At 36.0% G+C, this 18,716-nt stretch overlaps 1 protein-coding gene across 1 annotated transcript in view; it reads left to right on the forward strand.

Moving 5' to 3' along the window:
- Nucleotides 1-6,364: 6,364 nt before the first annotated feature.
- Nucleotides 6,365-18,716, forward strand: part of LOC145988170 (uncharacterized) — a 32,347-nt gene continuing 19,995 nt past the window's right edge. The window contains exons 1-5 of the mRNA XM_083122997.1: nt 6,365-6,443; nt 10,561-10,751; nt 11,502-11,701; nt 13,480-13,584; nt 18,166-18,336. Coding sequence (XP_082979123.1) covers nt 10,655-10,751; nt 11,502-11,701; nt 13,480-13,584; nt 18,166-18,336 — 573 coding nt within the window. The 5' untranslated portion in view covers nt 6,365-6,443; nt 10,561-10,654. The remainder of the gene's footprint in view (nt 6,444-10,560; nt 10,752-11,501; nt 11,702-13,479; nt 13,585-18,165; nt 18,337-18,716) is intronic.

The raw sequence follows: 18,716 nt of genomic DNA on the forward strand, positions 1-18,716 counted from the left end.
TTTTTAATATTTTTTTCTAGTTTATTGTTATATCTTAGAAATCTTACGGGAAAACAGAGTTTGTATCGACATGTGGCGACCGTGGGACACAACCGAAGTTCCAGATCATTCAACTAACCAAGATAATCCTCAACCAAGCACTTCCGGAGCACCGAACAGAAAAGTATCCAAAACCAAAACATTGAACAAACAAAGTCAGTTATTTGTATGTAATGTGCACGAATATGTCGAAAAGAAAAAGCTTGGAAAAGGAGCCATTGCAGAGACAGCCAAAATATTAAAGTTAGACAGAAAAACCGTGTGAAATGTGATTCTGAGAGGTCCAGTCACACCAAAGAAGCCTGGAAATAAAAGAAGAAAATTTAACAAAGTGGACGAGTTTACTTGCGATTTTATTAGACGCGAGATTTACAAGTTCTATAGTAAAGGACAGTGAACTATTGAAACTTTTAAAAAGTGTGTCGGACTTCCCTTATGAAGAAACAACGCTTTGAGAACTAATAAGAAAACTTGGTTTTCGGTTTGGTCGTTTAAGGAAAAAGAATGTAATAATGGAATTGGCGAGAATTGTTGCTTGGAGATACCTGCGGAGACTACAGGACTACAGGACCTGCGTTCAGAAGGCTGCAAACTCATTTACTTGGACGAGACTTGGTACGACACCTACGATGCAGTCAAGAAGGGGTGGGACGATGGTACATGCAATTGTATTTTGAAGTCGCCATCAGGGAGGGGGAAACGTATTATGGTGCTCCATGCTGGGGGCAGTGAGGGATGGGTACCAAATTGTCTCTATCTGTCAGCAAAGAACATTGGAGATTGCAAAGTGGACAGCCACGATGAAATGACAGGAAAAGTTTTCGAAAATTGGTTCGAAAATTATCTTTTGGCAAATATGCCAATCGATACAAAATGCGTTGTTATCATGGATAACGCTAGTTACCATTCGCGCCTATTGGTCAAAATCCCAACAATGAATACAAAGTTGCAGGATATTGTATCGTTCATGGAACAGCACAGGATCCCGATACCAAACCCAGTTCCAATAAAAGCAGTTTTATTAGATGTCATTAAATCTGCAAACGTAAAAAAAAGATATGTAGTGGACGAGCTTGCACACTCACGTGGACATGAAGTGTTGCGTCTTCCCCCTTACCATTGTGTGCTGAATCCAATCGAACTAGTATGGTCTCAGCTCAAATTGTTCGTGCGGAAAAACAATGTAACCCCTACACTGAGTGCTAGCGTGTGTCAGCTATTGCGGGATGGTGCAGCGACAATTGACTCCCAGCTATGGTCATCATGCATCAAGCATGTTATCAAGGTTGAAAGGCAGTACATGCATCACGACACTGATCGTAACCAGGAGCGATTCATCATTCACGTTGGAGAGAGTGACGACGATGAATAAAGGTAAGCCACATTAAATTCTCTTATTAAACGTTACAAAATGCTATGCAAGATTGGACGAATCAGATGATTATTATGATGTATTTTCGTGTCACAGAAATAATGAAACACCATAATTAATTATCTGTGTCGATTTATTTATTTATGTCACATGCTTTGAGTGCAGCGCGTCGACTTTCCTCCGCCGCGCTCTTAAAGAATGGCAACAACGTGTTGCCTGGAGCTTTGTTGGGGTGGTCTTGCTAAGGAGGTCCTGGCTCATTAGGAGAGGGGCGGGCAGGGTAAGGTTCCAAAGGCAGCCGCTTGGGGAACCAATGAACGTGGCAACTATATTTACAGTTTAATGAAAATGACACTATTTACAGTTTAACATGATTAGTATTTTGTATATTTTTATATTTAAAAAATGTGCTATTTTTGCTTATAAAAATTATTTAATTGTCAATCAAGGGAAATTTAAGTGCTTTTTCAGATGACATGTTACATTCACTTTCGTATGAGCTTCACCCCATCAGTACATATATTTTGTTTCCTTTATTTCCTTTCTTAGAGCATAACGAACACTATTAAATGATTATGAGATTAATATACTTTCACAAAAAGTTATTCTGATATCTACAAATTTCTTGTGTACGTTATTCTGTAATTTTATTTAAAGTGATTTCAATAAGTGATTTTTTAAAATAGAATTCCTGATTTAAATCAATTAACATGTTACGGACGCAATGAATGGCGATGGGATCGCCAACTGTCACGAACGCAATGGCAGTGCCAATTGCCAAGGACGACGTGACTTCCGGTCGGACGTAAGTTTGTATACCCAAATATACTGTAGACGAATGAGGCACAGGCGAAGAAAAATGCACAACCACTGATCGGTCGCACGGCAGCTGCTTTACTGGATGCGACGAACGTCTCGACGCTACTGTCAACTCAACCTCTTTCACAGCGAGCGCGGCTCTGCTCGTCTTACCTACCTGCGAGACTTACTATGGTCGTTACGCACGCTTATTCACGCATAAGGGTTGACCTTAGCTTTATGTAAGACGCAATTCATCTGCGTAATATATATATGTATGTTCATATAACTATAACTGTGTGTTATTTCACTCTCCACTATAGATAGCCTTTCAGTAACACACACACAGAGAGCTGCAAATTATGGTAATCCTAGCCTGTCTCAATCTTCCAAATACCTTATGTTCTAATTTCACCTCGGCTAAAACTCAGACGGCTAAATGGGATACTCTGACCCCTCTCAGGTACGGGCTTGGTGAATAAAGCATTGAGAACTTAAGGGTGTTGTTGGTGAATCATAAAATAAATGAACGACTCTTCTCAAATTTTAAGAGCCCGACCCTGTGGCTGAGTGGTTAGCACATCGTGCTGCGACGCCAAGGGTCCCGGGTTCGAATCCTGGTCGGGCTTGGTTGTTTGTGAATGTCCATTCATCAATTTCATCATTTCATCACTCATCCCCATCTTCGCAAATTAGCCAAGAGGCACAAAACGCGAAGTAAAATAAACTAAATCAATCAATCAATCAATCAAATTTTAAGATTGGCAACTGCATCTTCTGGGAGGTTACTTTGACCTTTCTTTTCATTCATTTTTATCCAGGAGATGGTTTATTTCCAATACATACGAAAGCTTACATTACACTCAAGTTACAATTTACAGTCCATGAATATCCTTAAATTTAAAAGAAATACAGAATCCCCTGTTCGTTAGTATTCGATTCGATAAATCCAGGATTCTAATTTGCTGCATGTCTCCATGGGGAAAATCCAAATATGTATATGTGCAGGGAATAGTTACGTGTGTATGTGCGTCGCTAGGAGGAAGTCGTACCAGGGAAGAGAACCCTGTCGTTTTTGCAACCGTAGACGAAGCTTACGGCCTACCATTCAGTAGCAGACAAAAACTTTCGTACGTGCCCCTTCCTACAGTATTGCGACCAAAATGTGTCACGAGTATCGAAGTTAATACGGGCAGGATTTAAGCAGAATCGAATCTACGGGCTCCACTGAGTACTTGGGATCGAGAAACGTTAATAGGCAGAGCTTGCATCAAGATACACGCCAATGATGACATGTCCATTGAAAGACGAGACTTATTGCATTACATGTCTAGTTTTGCTTCCTTGCCCAAATAAGTCTACGTTGAATAAATTTTGAAGAAGGCCAAAATAAAGTTCGAAGATCTGAAATTCTATCATTTATCCGTAAGAATGAGAATATATGGGTCAACAGTGACAAATACATGTCCAATAGGCAGGCGTCATTAACCTCAAAGGATTTCAGCCGATCCTAACCTGTCGTCCCATAACATTATAAATTTCGAAGTATAAATTGTGCTTGGCGAAATACAGGTATCTTTATTCCCAAGTGTCATTAGATGTTCATATCGTAGAGCTGACGCTGATGGAATGCGTGCAAACTAAGCTCTGCATTTACTTATATACCTTTCCAATCGATGCTCACTTGTTAAGCATTACGTAATTTGCACAGCGCGACTTGCGACATTTCCAAAAACTAAATACTCATCAATGTCTATATTCACAATCTCAATATCAAAGTTTAACTAATTTCCACGTTGCAGCAAAACCAAATAAAATTGTATAAGGGGAACGATTCTCCTCTGATAATAAAGACTAAACTCGAATTATTCCTCGTTGCAACTTGAACCTTATTGAATACATTAAACTTAAAAGAACAGATTCGATCTTCCCATTGTTGCTAAACGAAATCTATGTCAATCTAAATCATAAACATTTTCTACCGTGAAAGAACACAGATTTACATATCCAATATTAAAGATTCGGTCAGAAAATTAACATATAGATTATTACATTAGGCTCCGTTTACACTTTTGTTACAATAAAGGAAATATTAGTGGATTATATAAGTCTAGTAATAATCTTTCTGTTTATCAAAAATTATGAAATATAAATGATTACAAATACGGAATATTAACAATCAAGTAATAAGAACCAACTAATATAAAATAACCAAGAATAATTAACGGCACATGGATATGAGCCGTGAGGTTCATATCAAACATATTAAATCGTGTAGGCTATGCAAGGTCACGAGACAGAAGAAAAGCCAAGACAAAGTGCTTTTTATTCAAGAAAATAATAAATGAATAAAAATGTCCAAGCAATTTTTGCGTTAATGTTTCACATGAGAAATGAGAATTATTTTGACTTTTTCGGGGCCCCTTTAGACTTAGAGCTAGCGACCGCTTCTTATTTGACTTATTCATTTAAATTATAATGTTAAACTAGAAAATAAAGCCAGGTAAAAAAAAGGTTTTAATTTTATTGCCCACGAAAATTAGCCTTTTCTATCTTTCTCACTTCCATTTATTACGTTTTTCGTATCAACCTCATGGGACGCGAGGCCCTGACATGCGCGAGGCCCAGGGTGGTCGCACACTTCACCCACCCCTTACTACGCCAATGGTTATACAACCTCAAGGCACCTGCGCCTAGCAGAAATTCAAATATTTCCATGCGTAGTGAAATATAAGGCCCATTTGCAACACTGACAGTAGTGCTCGCGTCTACCTGCAAGAACTACATCGAGTCTCACGGGTCTTCTTAAGACCTGGGTAATAGAAAAGCCTGGCAGGCATCGATGCTGTGATGTGAAGTTTGCTTCCACGATGTCGAACACCTGGGCTTGACGTGCGTGTTGCATATTATTGCAGGCGCGCCTCCTCGCAGATGGGTTTTTTCCAGGTCTTGTGCAGGTCTCTGATTACGTATTCATCCAAACTATTTTGGGGGCATTATGATGAATCATATTAGGGGCGGTCTTGAGTGATGAGCATCCCTGTTCAGGGAGGAGGGGTAGATAAAGTATAGTGCGTGGTAAAGCTAAGAAAAAGTTACTTTCGGTAGACACACTTCCGTAATTAAATACTTTGTGAGGATTACGATATTGTTTGAGTGTGCGAATGATATGATTTGTGGGGGATGCGAACCCCTGTTTGGAATTATTAATAAAAACATTACTTTCATGGCTTTTAAATAACAGGATGTTACTATTACTTTTTTTATGGTAAAAGTGGGATTTTATTTGTAATTTTGCACTTAATTTAGTTTACCATCAGAAAGCTAAATATTCTAATTTTGGTCTAATTTTATCATTGATTCTTTATCTTAAGCTCTGAAGTATCCTACTTCATTTCTGAAACAAACTTTAGTTTGTAGAATCTATTTATGATAATTTTCATAACCTTTGCATTGTTCCATACTCCTACAAAGTAATTAATGCAAATGGTGTCACACCCATCACAGGCAAAAAATGTTCATAAATAAAGTAAACTTTTTTGAAACTAAAAGCATCTAAATGTCGAGTAAAGTTTGCTTTGTGAAAATAAAATAAAATTGTTTCAGTAAACCAATATATTTCACAGTTTTTTTTCTGAAAGACAGGAAGTTCCAAAAGTCATGTCTCAGAAGTGTCACACCTGTCACAAAAAAAAAAGTATTTTGTGTAGCTGAAAATTGAGATGGAGGAGAAATATTCTGAAATTATTAACTTTCATCAAGGAAAATTAAATGACATGAATTGATAGAGTTACATACTTGAAGGTGCTGAGAAAATAATTAAAGAATGAATGTAAATTTGTCTGACTGTCACACCCGTCACAATGGAATTTTCCATATTGTTTCAGATCCACTTTAAATTGTAGGTCCAGTTCCAATTAGCATATCTGTGTATGAAGTGGACTCTAAAAATATTAAACAGAATTCTATCAAGTTAAAACCTTCCAAAGTGGCCTGGACAATTTATTTCAAGATACCTGGAAATTCAGGGGAAAATGAGTGGAACTCTGGAATACCATGTGTTATTGTAATTTTGAAGGTGGACAAAGCAACTGATCATCCAGATTGTAAAATCTGAATTCCATTCTATGAAGAAAAGGAAGTAGAACAGTATATAGACTGTGTGTTGAAAAATCAACAAGGTACAGGACAGAAAATGAATGCCTGTTTGTAATATGTTCTTTACATCAATCTGGTGAATATAATATATTGAATGTAGTATATAATACAACATGTAGGCTTTGTTGTTTAATAAGATATTAAATTTATTTACGTTATCTGAACCCATGTAAGATGTAACTTTTTCCAGCTCCTACCATGTTTACATGTGAAATACTCTGATTTATTTATTTATTCATTCTCTTAAGTGTTCCACAGACACTGCGTTCTTGAAGTACAGAGTGAAATGTGTTCTAATACTAAATAACTAAATAAATTTAGAATAATATAGATACAATCTGAAAGCCTATGGCAGATTGGATTATCACAACTTATTTATCACAACTTATTTCTGTTGTGATTTATTATTTCTACAAAATCTGTATACATAATGACATATTTAAATTTCAATGCTGTTACTTTTTATAAAAAAATAAATTAATTTAAATGAAAATTGTAAAGTGTGTCCCTGAAAACCTACCATCTGCTAAATGTTAAAAGAAAAATAACACTTCTTATGGAATCTCTTGTAGATAGTTTGCTGCAAATTCACAGGATCATGTACTGGTGAAGACCATGATTTCTGATGGGTAAACAGTGAGGGAAAGGATGATTGTGAACTGAATTTATAATGATGAACTGTAAGGATATTTTTTTGGCTGGCCCTACAATATGGAAAGAGAAACAAGTACGAAAGCATTGCCCTAGTGACAAACTACACTAGTTCTATATATTTTCATACTGGTCACAATGGAAGCATGTTACATTGTAGTTAGATTCATCAAAAATTCGTCGAACTTTCCTTTGTTAGAATGTGATGGTAATTTCATATATTTACATACATCTATTCTAATCATGTGAATGAAAGGGAGGGGGTCCAGACAGACCATGCACCAAATGAGAAGAAAATAGGAAACACTCTCCAGGCACTGGAAAAAATAATTCTTCCAGTCCTGCTTGAGATGCAGATAAGAGATGATGGAAATGGAACTTTTTTGGTGTTTGCTGAGCGTTCGTATTTCCTTCTCATTTGCTGTTCTAATTACGCTTATACAGTAGGTTAGGTTGTTTGCATTAGTATTTATGCAGTTTATTCCCTTTTCTTTACATGCACATTCTTTGTTCTCCTACACCTTCCCCTTCTTCATTAACATTAAGGGAATGGAATTGTCACCCCTGATGTCGGCAATTTGTTTATTTTTTAAATTCACATTTCAGAAGTGAAACTGAATGAACATGGTTATGGACAATTTGCGTACTACTATATTTTGTCATCTACTGAACAATATTCTTTAACACATATAAAAGGTTTCAAATAACTTCACGTTACGAGTATAATGACTTTCAAGAGTTATTTTATGGGATGAAGTATACCCCAAATTAATGTTTTCTGCAACTTAAATATGTATAACAAATATATTTTAAATATGTTTTTGCAATAATTTATTTATTTATTATTTTTTTATTTATTTAAGTTTGGGGGCCAACAGGCTTTAGCTGCCCAATTATAGGTCTCTGCTAATTACATTGAAAAGTTACAGGTACAAATATACATGTCACACTCATACAAGTGAATTTGGGTTTGATTACATTATCAGAATTTGACATGCTAATCCAGAATATGCTCAGTCGAAAATATTACATTATATAAAAGTTAAGCAAAGAATTATTGGTATGTATAAAAAAAAAAGAAATTCACCACACAAGTATTACAATAAATGATCATTTTTTTTCTGACAGGAGAGTTCAACTAATGATTGTTACATGTAATATATTCACTATGGGATATGTATATGGATTTGAATATTGAAGTATATTAGAGTATATTTTGGATGCAATATTATCAGTGCAAATTACAGTATCCGTGCTTCACATTCTATTTAAACACATTCTGTTCACTATTTTAGACAAATAATTCATATTTTGAAGTAAAAATAAGTGCAAAAATGATAATAATTACCTATTAGTGATGGTTAGTTATGTGTTTGTTGAACTCAGGAAGTTTATATCTGAACACATCTACTTGATCATGAAGTGAGTTTGGTTTCCCTTGCAATATGATTTATTGGTGTATAGCAACCCTTGTTGTTAAAACTGAATGAGGTGCTGAGCAGAGGCTTGCTTCTGGTATCATAATTGGGTATTTGAAAAGATAAATCACTCAGAATTTCTGGTGAATCTATTATTCCATTCAGACATTTGTATTCAAAAAGTAAATCAGCTTGTTTTCTTCTCCGATGCAAAGTGTCCCGGGAATATGTCACCAAGTCCTTGTCTGCATATAAACTGTAATAAATATCCCATGGCAATCTTTCCTTAATGTTCAGCTTCTTAAAGTTCAGGTATCTGATAAACTTCCATTGCATTTTTTCAATATCATTACTGTAGCATGCATAATAAGGACACCATATTGTGGTTGCATATTTAACATTCAATTTCTATCTTACAAAAGCATCCCCGATCCTCTTGTACAACTTGTAAAATTAAACTACAAATGAAATTATATCTAATAAAAGTAGGGGTGTAATTTTAATGGCCAATAATTTCTCAATATCTCTTCATGGACATATACAAATCTTTTAAGATATGACTATCAGATCTTCGATTTGGATAATAGATTCAGGAAATCAGCTTCAGGATTTGATATTCAGATTTTGATTCTGAATTTGAGGTGCTGAGGATTCAGAAATGAGATTCAGATTTAGATTCAGATCCAGGATTTAAAATCCTGATGTCAGATCCAGGATTTCAGATTCAAGATTTGGATCCAGGATTTGAAAATAAAATTCAGGATTTGGATATCACATTTTGCATTTGAGATTCAGATATAACATTCAGGATTCAAGGTTAAGGTATAAAATCCAGGATTTGTGGTTCTGACATTGGATCCAGGATTTGCATATCAGACCCAGCATTCAGTTATGAGATCTAACATTTGAGAGTTCTGATATAGGTTCCTTCAGATCCAGAATTAGAGATTTGATTATTAGACCTAAGATTTGAGATTCGGATGTAGAATTCAGAATTTGGATATCAGATTCGGGAAACGAATCCCAGATGATTTGGATAATTTTATATTCAGATTTGAATGTCCGTCCCCAGTGAGCACGTGTCTTTCCAAGAGAAAAGAGGAAATAAATTTTTAGCACTTAATTCTCCTTAGTCCTCTGTGGCTGTTCAGTCTAAGGTACTGTGCTTTGGACTCTGACTGCAGGACTGCATGGGTTCGAGTCCACCTGGGTTCAGTCTCTGGGTTTTTGGCCTGTGTATAGGACTGGTGGCAACCCACCATTGTGAGGAAATTTGGGAGCTACAAGTGTGTAGCGCAATCCGGTTTCAGATATCTCCTATAACGACTGAGGGTATGACTTGCTGACCCCTCTTCACCCCATTACCGGTTGAAGATTTCCACACCTCTAGGTAGGATTGTGGGAGGGAGACTGGAAATCAGGAGATAGGCCAAGGCCCTTCAAAGACTGTCGCACCATGCGTCATTATTATTATTAAAAGAACATTTATACTTTTATTGACATTAATTTCGCAGTCTACAAAAATTTGCATGGAAGAAAATCCCCATTTTCAGCTTCAAAGCATCTGCTGAAAGAACTTTACAAGCCTTTCACCACAATTAGACAAGATCAGGAGAGCTACCAATCTTACAAACATTAATGTGAAAGGCATTTTTGATCAATGCATGGCCAATGAGAAAACTAAAACCTCTAATTGGGTTACATAATTTGATTGCACTTCACAAACGAGTGGCACAAGGCACAAGTTGCATTCTTCGAACTTTGAAGTGGGGAGAGGAGAGGCAAGAGGCTAAAGAAGAAATATGACAGTAAGAGATGTAAGAAATATGACAGTTTGTTGAAAATATTTTTTAAAATGTTATTATTATGTGTAAGGATTCCGTGATCTCAAAAAGGCAATTGCAAAATCCACCTGTCAGTTCCACTCCTTATGACTTAGTAAATATCTATATCAGTGAATTTTACTATGATATCCTCAGTTTAATTTTCTTTTTTTAAGTTGACCCAATGTATATGAATGTAGGAGAGGGTATGAGAGCATGACCTCCCTTGAGCATTTCACTTATCTGTAATTTTATTAATGTTGTTCTTACTAATATATGCTTTTCATCCATGGAAAACCAGACTGTGCTGGAGGAGAATAGAACCTGCATTCGGAAACTAATCGGTTCCAGAGATTTTTTTCAAGAGGGCCCTGCACAATAGTTCATGCTAAAAAATGGCCAATGTTGCAGCAAGAAATAAATTGATCAACGAAGAAATAGCAAGCATGAAGGACAAAATAGAACAATACAAAAGCCTTCTTCTCGTAAATGGTAAATTATTTTTCATATTTTCTGTGCAATTGCTGATATTGTGTGCCAGTGTCTATGGAGTAATTGTGTGTTGATGTGTCCTTAGAATTAAATTTTTCATCTAATTGTAAAAAACCTAAGTTTTACAATGTAATGGCTATCCAAGCTAATTTCTAAAATTGCATTCGTATCAGGTTCCTGGGTAACCTGAAGACTTTTACACTCTTTTGAGATGATGAGTTGTTACAGATATTGACCCACACTTTCAGTTTTGACAGAGCATTATGTGGACAAGTGGTGAATGCTGGCCTCTGTGACAAAAACGGTTAGCATAATGTGTAGTGAAGATATGGGCTCCATGTTTAAATTCTAGGTAAGAGATCCGAGTGCCATTGAGTTGTTCCATCATCTATTTCATTACTTCATCATTCATCTTCATTGTTGTCACTAAATTGAAAAGAAATATAAGTAAAATACCAGTGTCTGAACTTGTTGAGTATTCATCTCATCACTAAATTGTAGCATTTGTGAGTGTTCCTTTGTCAATTTCTTCTAATCTTCATTCATCTTAATTATCACAATTAGCCAAAAGTGATGGAAAAGCCACAGGAATCAGCAAAATTCAAATAATTTAAATAAAAGTAAAGAAGTGGTGAGCTCTCATTAGATTATATAGGTGTGTGTAACCAATGAATAGCACCTAAAATCATAAATCATGCAGAATATTTCAAATATACATTCATGTTTCAAAATATATATATTTTTTTTCAGAAAAGCATTTCAAGCTAACACAGGAGGATACCAACAAAGTCCGACGCAGTCGCTATGAGCACATTAAGTCTCTTAAAAAGGACATTGAGCTGATGCGAAGAGAAATTACAACTGTTGTGTCTGGAGATTTCCAGCGAATGCATAATGTCCTACAAGATCACAAGGAATTCCAGTTGGGATTGCAACATCTTGGTCCAGAAGTGAGTATATATATTATTATGTAGTATTGGAATTGAATAGAAGGGCAAAGTTGTCTTGTATGTATCTTTTGTTTGCGTTATATGGCTTTTATGTTTTATAAATAAGAATGATCATTTGGATTTCTCATTTCCAAAGATAGGAAAAACCTTAATCTCTACAGTTTGTTCGTAGGAAATGTGAAGAAGTTCTGTTGAGAAGGAATTTTAAATATCAGTTAATTTCATCAATTGTGCAGAGTGACTGACAAGTTTTCATTCAGCACCAGTCTGGCACTTCTGTTGAATACCAGAAGGGCTGGTCCTCTATAAGCCAATCCTGTATGCAGATAAATTTACTGCATACATTCAGAAACATTCACCAATTTGCTTCATATTTAAACCAAACACTGTTCCTAAACTCAATTATTTTTGGAAACAGTTTTATTAATAAGCTGCCATGCAACCGCATCATTGCAAACAGTCATGGTGTTAACAATCAGACTAGATAGGTGGCCAAAGGTGGCGAATTCCTGAAATGTTTTTTGTTACTTGGATTTTTACATTAAGTACTTACAAGGTTTTTCTGACATTAGTAGCAGAACACTATTAATAGAAAGCATTATATAGAACCATTCTATAATTGAGGAATATATTGTTTCGACTGCAGCTGCAAATGCAAATATGTGCAACAAACTAAATGTCTTGAAAAAGAAAACCTTGTGAAACATTTTAGTAATATTAAGAAAGGAGAGAAATGTTCATGTTTTGCAAGGCATGCAATCGATACCTAAAACTAAGCTATAGACCATTGCAGAAACACAGGGTAACTGAGAGATAGTGTCTCCAAAAGACAGCGTAGCTCACAAGGTCGACAAAAACAGGGTCACAAGAAGAGATAGTCGCAAGAAGGCAGTTGCAAATACAAGGTCGCCAAGCTAGGATCAAAAGAAGATGGCCGACAAAAGACAAAACATAGGATGGCAATAATCACTTTTGAATCACTGTCTTTTATTGTCCATGTCTAGGGTTTCTACTTTTTAGGTTTCTGACTAAATTATCACTTCCATTGAAATATGTAAATAATTTGATCTGCATCAAAATCACACTGTACTCTTTCTGTGTGTGTGGATGGTTTAAAGATTTACTGATAATCAGTTGCTACACCAAATACTGAAGTTAACACACGTCACTACACTTTGCCACTGAGTTGGCTCAACAACAATCATTTAACCACCTTGGACTGATTTTTCAAATTATGTAATGTAGCATACAGATATATATATTTTTTCCTACTCCATTGCATCTAATGATGAAAACAAGAAGTCATTTTTAAAGCAGAAATTTTGAAAAGCGAAAGCAGAAATTTTAATTATTAAGAGCTCTTGCTTGTTCAGGGTTTGACTTACAATTTCCTAACAGGGGGATCGGAAGATGAGGACCACCACAAAGTCCTCGCATCATACCCTTTGACTTTATTATGTGGGGTTATGTTAAGAAATTGGTGTATGCTAAGAAGATTTGTAACCTTCGTCATCTACAAGAAAAACTCATCACAACCATAGGAACCGTAACTCCACATGGGAAGAGATAGAGTTTCGTTTGGATGTACAGCTATGCACATTGAAATTTGCCAAATGCCATAAAGGAACTTCAACTTATGCTCTTTCATGTTACCTGTAAAAGTAAGTCGACTTTGTTGTTTCTTGTGTGTCAAATTCTGCATGAAACCCTGAAGTTTCTTTGTAGACGTCGATGTTTCCATTTACCTGTAATAGCAATTTTTATATATTTAATTTCAGAAAGTTCGTGGATATCTTGAGCAAGTTGTCCTGAAACATGTGAAAGAATATGACAGGTTGCGTTTCAAAAAAACACAGAAGGAGAAAGCTCTCATAAAAATTAAAGTAAGTTACGTATTTGTTGCTATTACTTACTCTGTGGTACTTACTTTATAAAAATATTTGGTATTTATTTAGTGTATTACATACTTTCATTCAAAGTGGCCGCGGTGGCTCAGTCGGTAACGCGTCTGACTACCATGCTAAAGGTCCCGGGTTCGATCCCCGGCCGGTTCAAATCCGGGAACTTTTCTAAAGATGGAAGCGGCCCCGGCGCCCACCCAGCGTCGAATAACATGGGTACCTGGGGGAAACCCTGGGGGGTAAAGGCGGTCAGGGGCGTGATGCTGATCACATCACCCCCACTCACGACCGGATCAAGAAAGTGTGGGGCATTACCCCCACACCCCCTATATGCCTTCATGGCGTGGTGCTATGCACAGGGGAGCACTTTACATTTTTTACATACTTTCATTCTCTTTCGTGTAAGCATGCATGGTATTAACTGTTAACATGAATACTATGGAACCTATATATACATATCATTTTTTATATTGAAATGATATATGATATGATATGATTTATTTCCATCCACTTGATCATATAAGTACAAATAGCACTATGGTATGGGATAGATCAATTACATGTATAATTTTGAGTACAAAGGAATTAACACATACTTATGCATATTAAAAAGTATAAAAGAGTATAGAAAACATTCAAACGGGCCAACATTGTGCCCATTCACAAAACTGGAGATAAAAAATGTGTAAAATCCTATAGACCAATCTCACTTTTATCGCCACTATCAATTATTTGTGAAAAAATCATCAAAAACAGGTTACTTCAGTTTACATCACCATATATAAACAAAGCACAACATGGTTTTCTTCCAGGCAGCTCTTGCCTAACAAATATTTCTGTCTTACTTTCGCATGCTGCCAGAGCTATTGATAATAACTCCCAACTTGACACTATATACTTGGACATTTCGAAAGCCTTTGACAAAATTAATCATAAATTTCTTCTTCATAAATTATCATCCAGATTTAACATCCATGGCAAATTTCTCTCTTTACTGCAGGACTACCTCCATGAGCGTGAACAACATGTTGTTTCTTTCAGGTACCTCTTCTAACTTTCTTCCCGTTTTGTCTGGAGTTCCTCAGGGGAGTGTCTTAGGGCCGCTCCTATTCCTTCCTGTCCTCCCTCCCTATCAATATACTTTTGTTTGCGGATAACTGTAAACTCTTTAAGGAGATCTCATCGCATCATGACATCATGATTCTTCAAAATGCTCTCACAGAACTAGTTAAATGGTGTCGTCAATGGAAGTTAGAACTAAACACTCAGAAATGCTCTTTTCTTACTTATTCCCTAAAAAAGAACAAAGTGCTGTCTACTTATTCTATTGAAAACAATCCAATCCAAAACGTCTCCACCCAAAAGGACCTAGGTATTATCATGGATGAAAAACTCACTTTTAATTATCATATTATAGCTACCACTAAAAAAGCCATGCGCCTTCTCGGTCTTCTATACAGATTTAGCGAAATTCAAAACCCATCATCTCTTGCTTTATTCTATAAATCTTTCATCTCGCCCATCCTCGAATACTGTTCCCCAATTTGGGCAATGGCCTCAAAAACCAATCTCACCAGAATAGATTCTGTTCTCAGTTTCTTTCTTGCAATTGTTCGCCATAGAATACCTTCCTTTCGACATGTATCCAAATCAGACACCATGGCTGCTCTGAATATTCACACTCCATCCTTTCGTCGTGATCTAGCTGACATGAAATTTTTATACAAGATAATAAATGGCAAAATCAGAACAGATCTCCTAATCAGTGAATTCACACTTAGGGTACCCCAAAAGCAAATGCGAAACCTGCAACTCTTCCACAACCCAACCACTAGGCTATCCCTTCTACAACGATCCTTGTTTTACAGGCTCCCAGAAATCTACAACAAACTACCCCTGAATGTAGATATTTTCCTTCCAGAACGTAATTTTTGTATATTACTGACCAAGAACATGTAAATCTATCCCATCTTGTTATTGTTTTTATCTTTTGTTATTTTGTGTTTCTACTTTATGTTGTTTCAGTGTAAAATGGCCAAATAAGACTGTATCTGAAACTCTGAGTAAATAAATAAATAAAGAATAACATAAAAAAATAGAAGAAAAATCAAAGGTTATGGCTATTAATGAACATAAAAATAAAATAACATAAAAATAGAAGAAAAATCAAAGGTTATGTCTATTAATGAGAAATATGATCTAAGTACTCCTCTGTGCTATAAAACAAATGCTTCATAAGCAAGCTTTTTACTGTTATTTTAAATTTGATTGGATTATGATTCTTGAATTCCTCTGGCAGCTTGTTATAGAGTTTTACACCTTGAAATCCTATACCACTATGTGTTTTGGATGTGCGGACAGTAGAAAGGTGGAGGGAGTTATGCATACGAGTGCTGTACTTGTGTATGTCCAGATTTTTTGAGAAGATTTTAGAATTTGTATGAATAAAGTACAACATTTCCAATATGTACAAACATGGAAGAGGTAATATTTGAAATTCATTGAAAATTTGTTTTGTTGGGTTTGAGAGGGATACATTCTTCATAATTTTTAATATCCGTTTTTGCCAAATAAAAATTTTCTTCATTTTGGGTGAGCTGCCCCAGAAAGAGATACCATATGTAAGTACAGGTTGAATCTGTCCAAAATATACTGTCCCTTAAATCATTCAAAGTTAAAACATTTCTCAAAATTGTCATCATGTAGCAGAGCCTGCTTAATTTTTGAGTTAAATTAGTAATATGCATGTCCCAAGACAGGTTTGTGTCTATCCATACTCCTAAGAATTTTATTGCATTGCATTCTTTGACGACTTCATTGTTAATAATTATATTTAAGTCTTTATTTGTTTTACTGGATTAAAAATTATTACAACTGTTTTATTAACATTCAGGGAAAGCTTGTTGTTGTTTAGCCAGGTGTTTAGTTGTGATGTTGTCGAAATGGAATTCTTTTTAAGTTGCTCATATGTTTCTAACATAGTGCTATATGTTTCTACCCAGCTGTTTTTACCACTATAACTCATTATATGTCAATTATTAGGGCTGAGACGATACCACTTTGAACTGATACCGATACCGATGCTGATACTCTCACCGATACCCACCGATACTGATGCCGATACCGATACTTGTATAATTTCAATTTAAAGTAAAAAAGGATAATTATATGTGTCGCACACGTGCGTGTGTGTAATTTTTATTATTATTACATTTTATACGTATGCATGTCTGACGAGGGGCGATGAATACATTAACCCACCAAACGATGCTCTCTTCCAACGATGCATCTCAACTTTACAGTATTTTTTTTAGATAAGTGACAATCGATCAGATGTCTCAAATATGTTAGAAATATTAAGTGCAGCTAAGAGCGAGGCAATCGTCGTCGTCGTCTCACTTTCCCCCAATGTTGAAAAATGAGATCATGCCTCTTCAACCTCCTCTAAAAGTAAGGGATCACTCTTCCCAAACTAACATTAAATCATTCGTAAATACAAGAATAATTGGCAATTTGCCAGCCCTGGACATGACGTCTAAAACTAACAGTAAAGCTGTAATGTGAAACCAATCTTGTCTCATTTTTGTCCTTTATCAAAAAGAATAAAAATTAGTAAACATAATTTAAGGAGAGAATGAAAACTTACCAGTCTCTTGCTTATATATCAGGCGATCGACTTCAGTACAGTAATATTCCGACGTGAGTTTGCTTTCGATATAATATTCTATCGGAAAATTATTTCTAAAAAACATAAATGCAAAGTTCTATTGCTAGGCGTGGAAGGAAATCCAAACCCATCACTACACTTTACAGAAAGTAAGTGCCATCAACTTTCGTTCAAATAAAATTATTCCCTTGTCACGTTCCCTGTGCTGCCAAAACACGTCTGTTGAAACCCAGTTATCCAGGTCTGGACAAACAAAAGTCTTAAGTTGGAAAGGAAAAGGGGATTTAGCCCCGGTATTTGACATGTCCACCACTCACATGGGTGATGACCGTTTTGTCTGTGGGAGGTCTCTAAAGAGAGAGATGTCCACAATACACCAGGTGCCTCGTTAGCTACCGGAACCTCATTGGGATTATTGTTACACGAGACCGCATCTGTAGGAACAAAGCTTGCTAGACTTCAAAGGAACTCCTATGGGGATAATTTGAAGTTACCCTTGATTTGCAAGATACTTGACCGCGAGCCTTATCTGCGTAAGGATCTTTGTGTCACGTACTTGCTGTTCACGGAAACTTGAGTACGGGTTCACTTAACAAATGCACAACTATCTTTTTTTTTTTTTTAACCAAAGGTAAGTTGGAAAAGCTGAACGAACCTTTAAAAGGGAACTTATTTTCGTTTTGACCATGCTTCTAGCGACTCAAAAACAATGGTATCGGCTCAGCCCTTCACAGAATGCTGGTTTTGTTTCATTTATCACTTGTGTTGTTTACAGTATTCAGTTAAAAAACTGATGTCTAAATCCCATTCAACCTTCTTTCTGTGCAAAGTTATTGTTTTTAACATTTAGTTTGTATGAAATATAGTATTGTCAATATTTATATTACCTTTGACAGGAGCAGATCATAAAGTTGAATAAGGAACCTTCAGATCAGACAGGAGAGTTGCCCAAGCAATACCAGAGAGAGCAGACTTTAACGAGCTTAATAGAAAATGCACACGTGAAGCAGAATGCAGCTCTTGCCATTAAGCAGACATATGACAGCATGCTTCATATTCTCAGGAAGGTAAGTTATGGCTTCATGTTTAAAAGATACATTTGTATGTGATGGTAACCGGCAGTGGATATCTGATGCTGTACTTCATAAATAGGGACACTACAAACCACCTGGTTTTGAATTTAAATGTCAGAAGTAAATCTCGCTCGTGCTCAACCAGAAACGCTGCCTGTCTCACTTTACCTAATTTCAGAACCTCAGATTATGAGTCCTCATTGAGCTATGCAGAACCAAAAATCAGGAATGCACCTACAAAACAGACAAAACAGCAACATTTCAAATATTATCTCAACATCACTGAACCATCATAAGAAACAAGGTAAATATACATATGATTAGGCAAGAATCCGTGTGAGTTAGAAATTCATTACCTATTCGTACCACTTTAA

The sequence above is a fragment of the Lepisma saccharinum genome, chromosome 5 (genome assembly GCF_977018435.1).
Source record: "Lepisma saccharinum chromosome 5, izLepSacc3.1, whole genome shotgun sequence".
NCBI lineage: Eukaryota > Metazoa > Arthropoda > Insecta > Zygentoma > Lepismatidae > Lepisma > Lepisma saccharinum.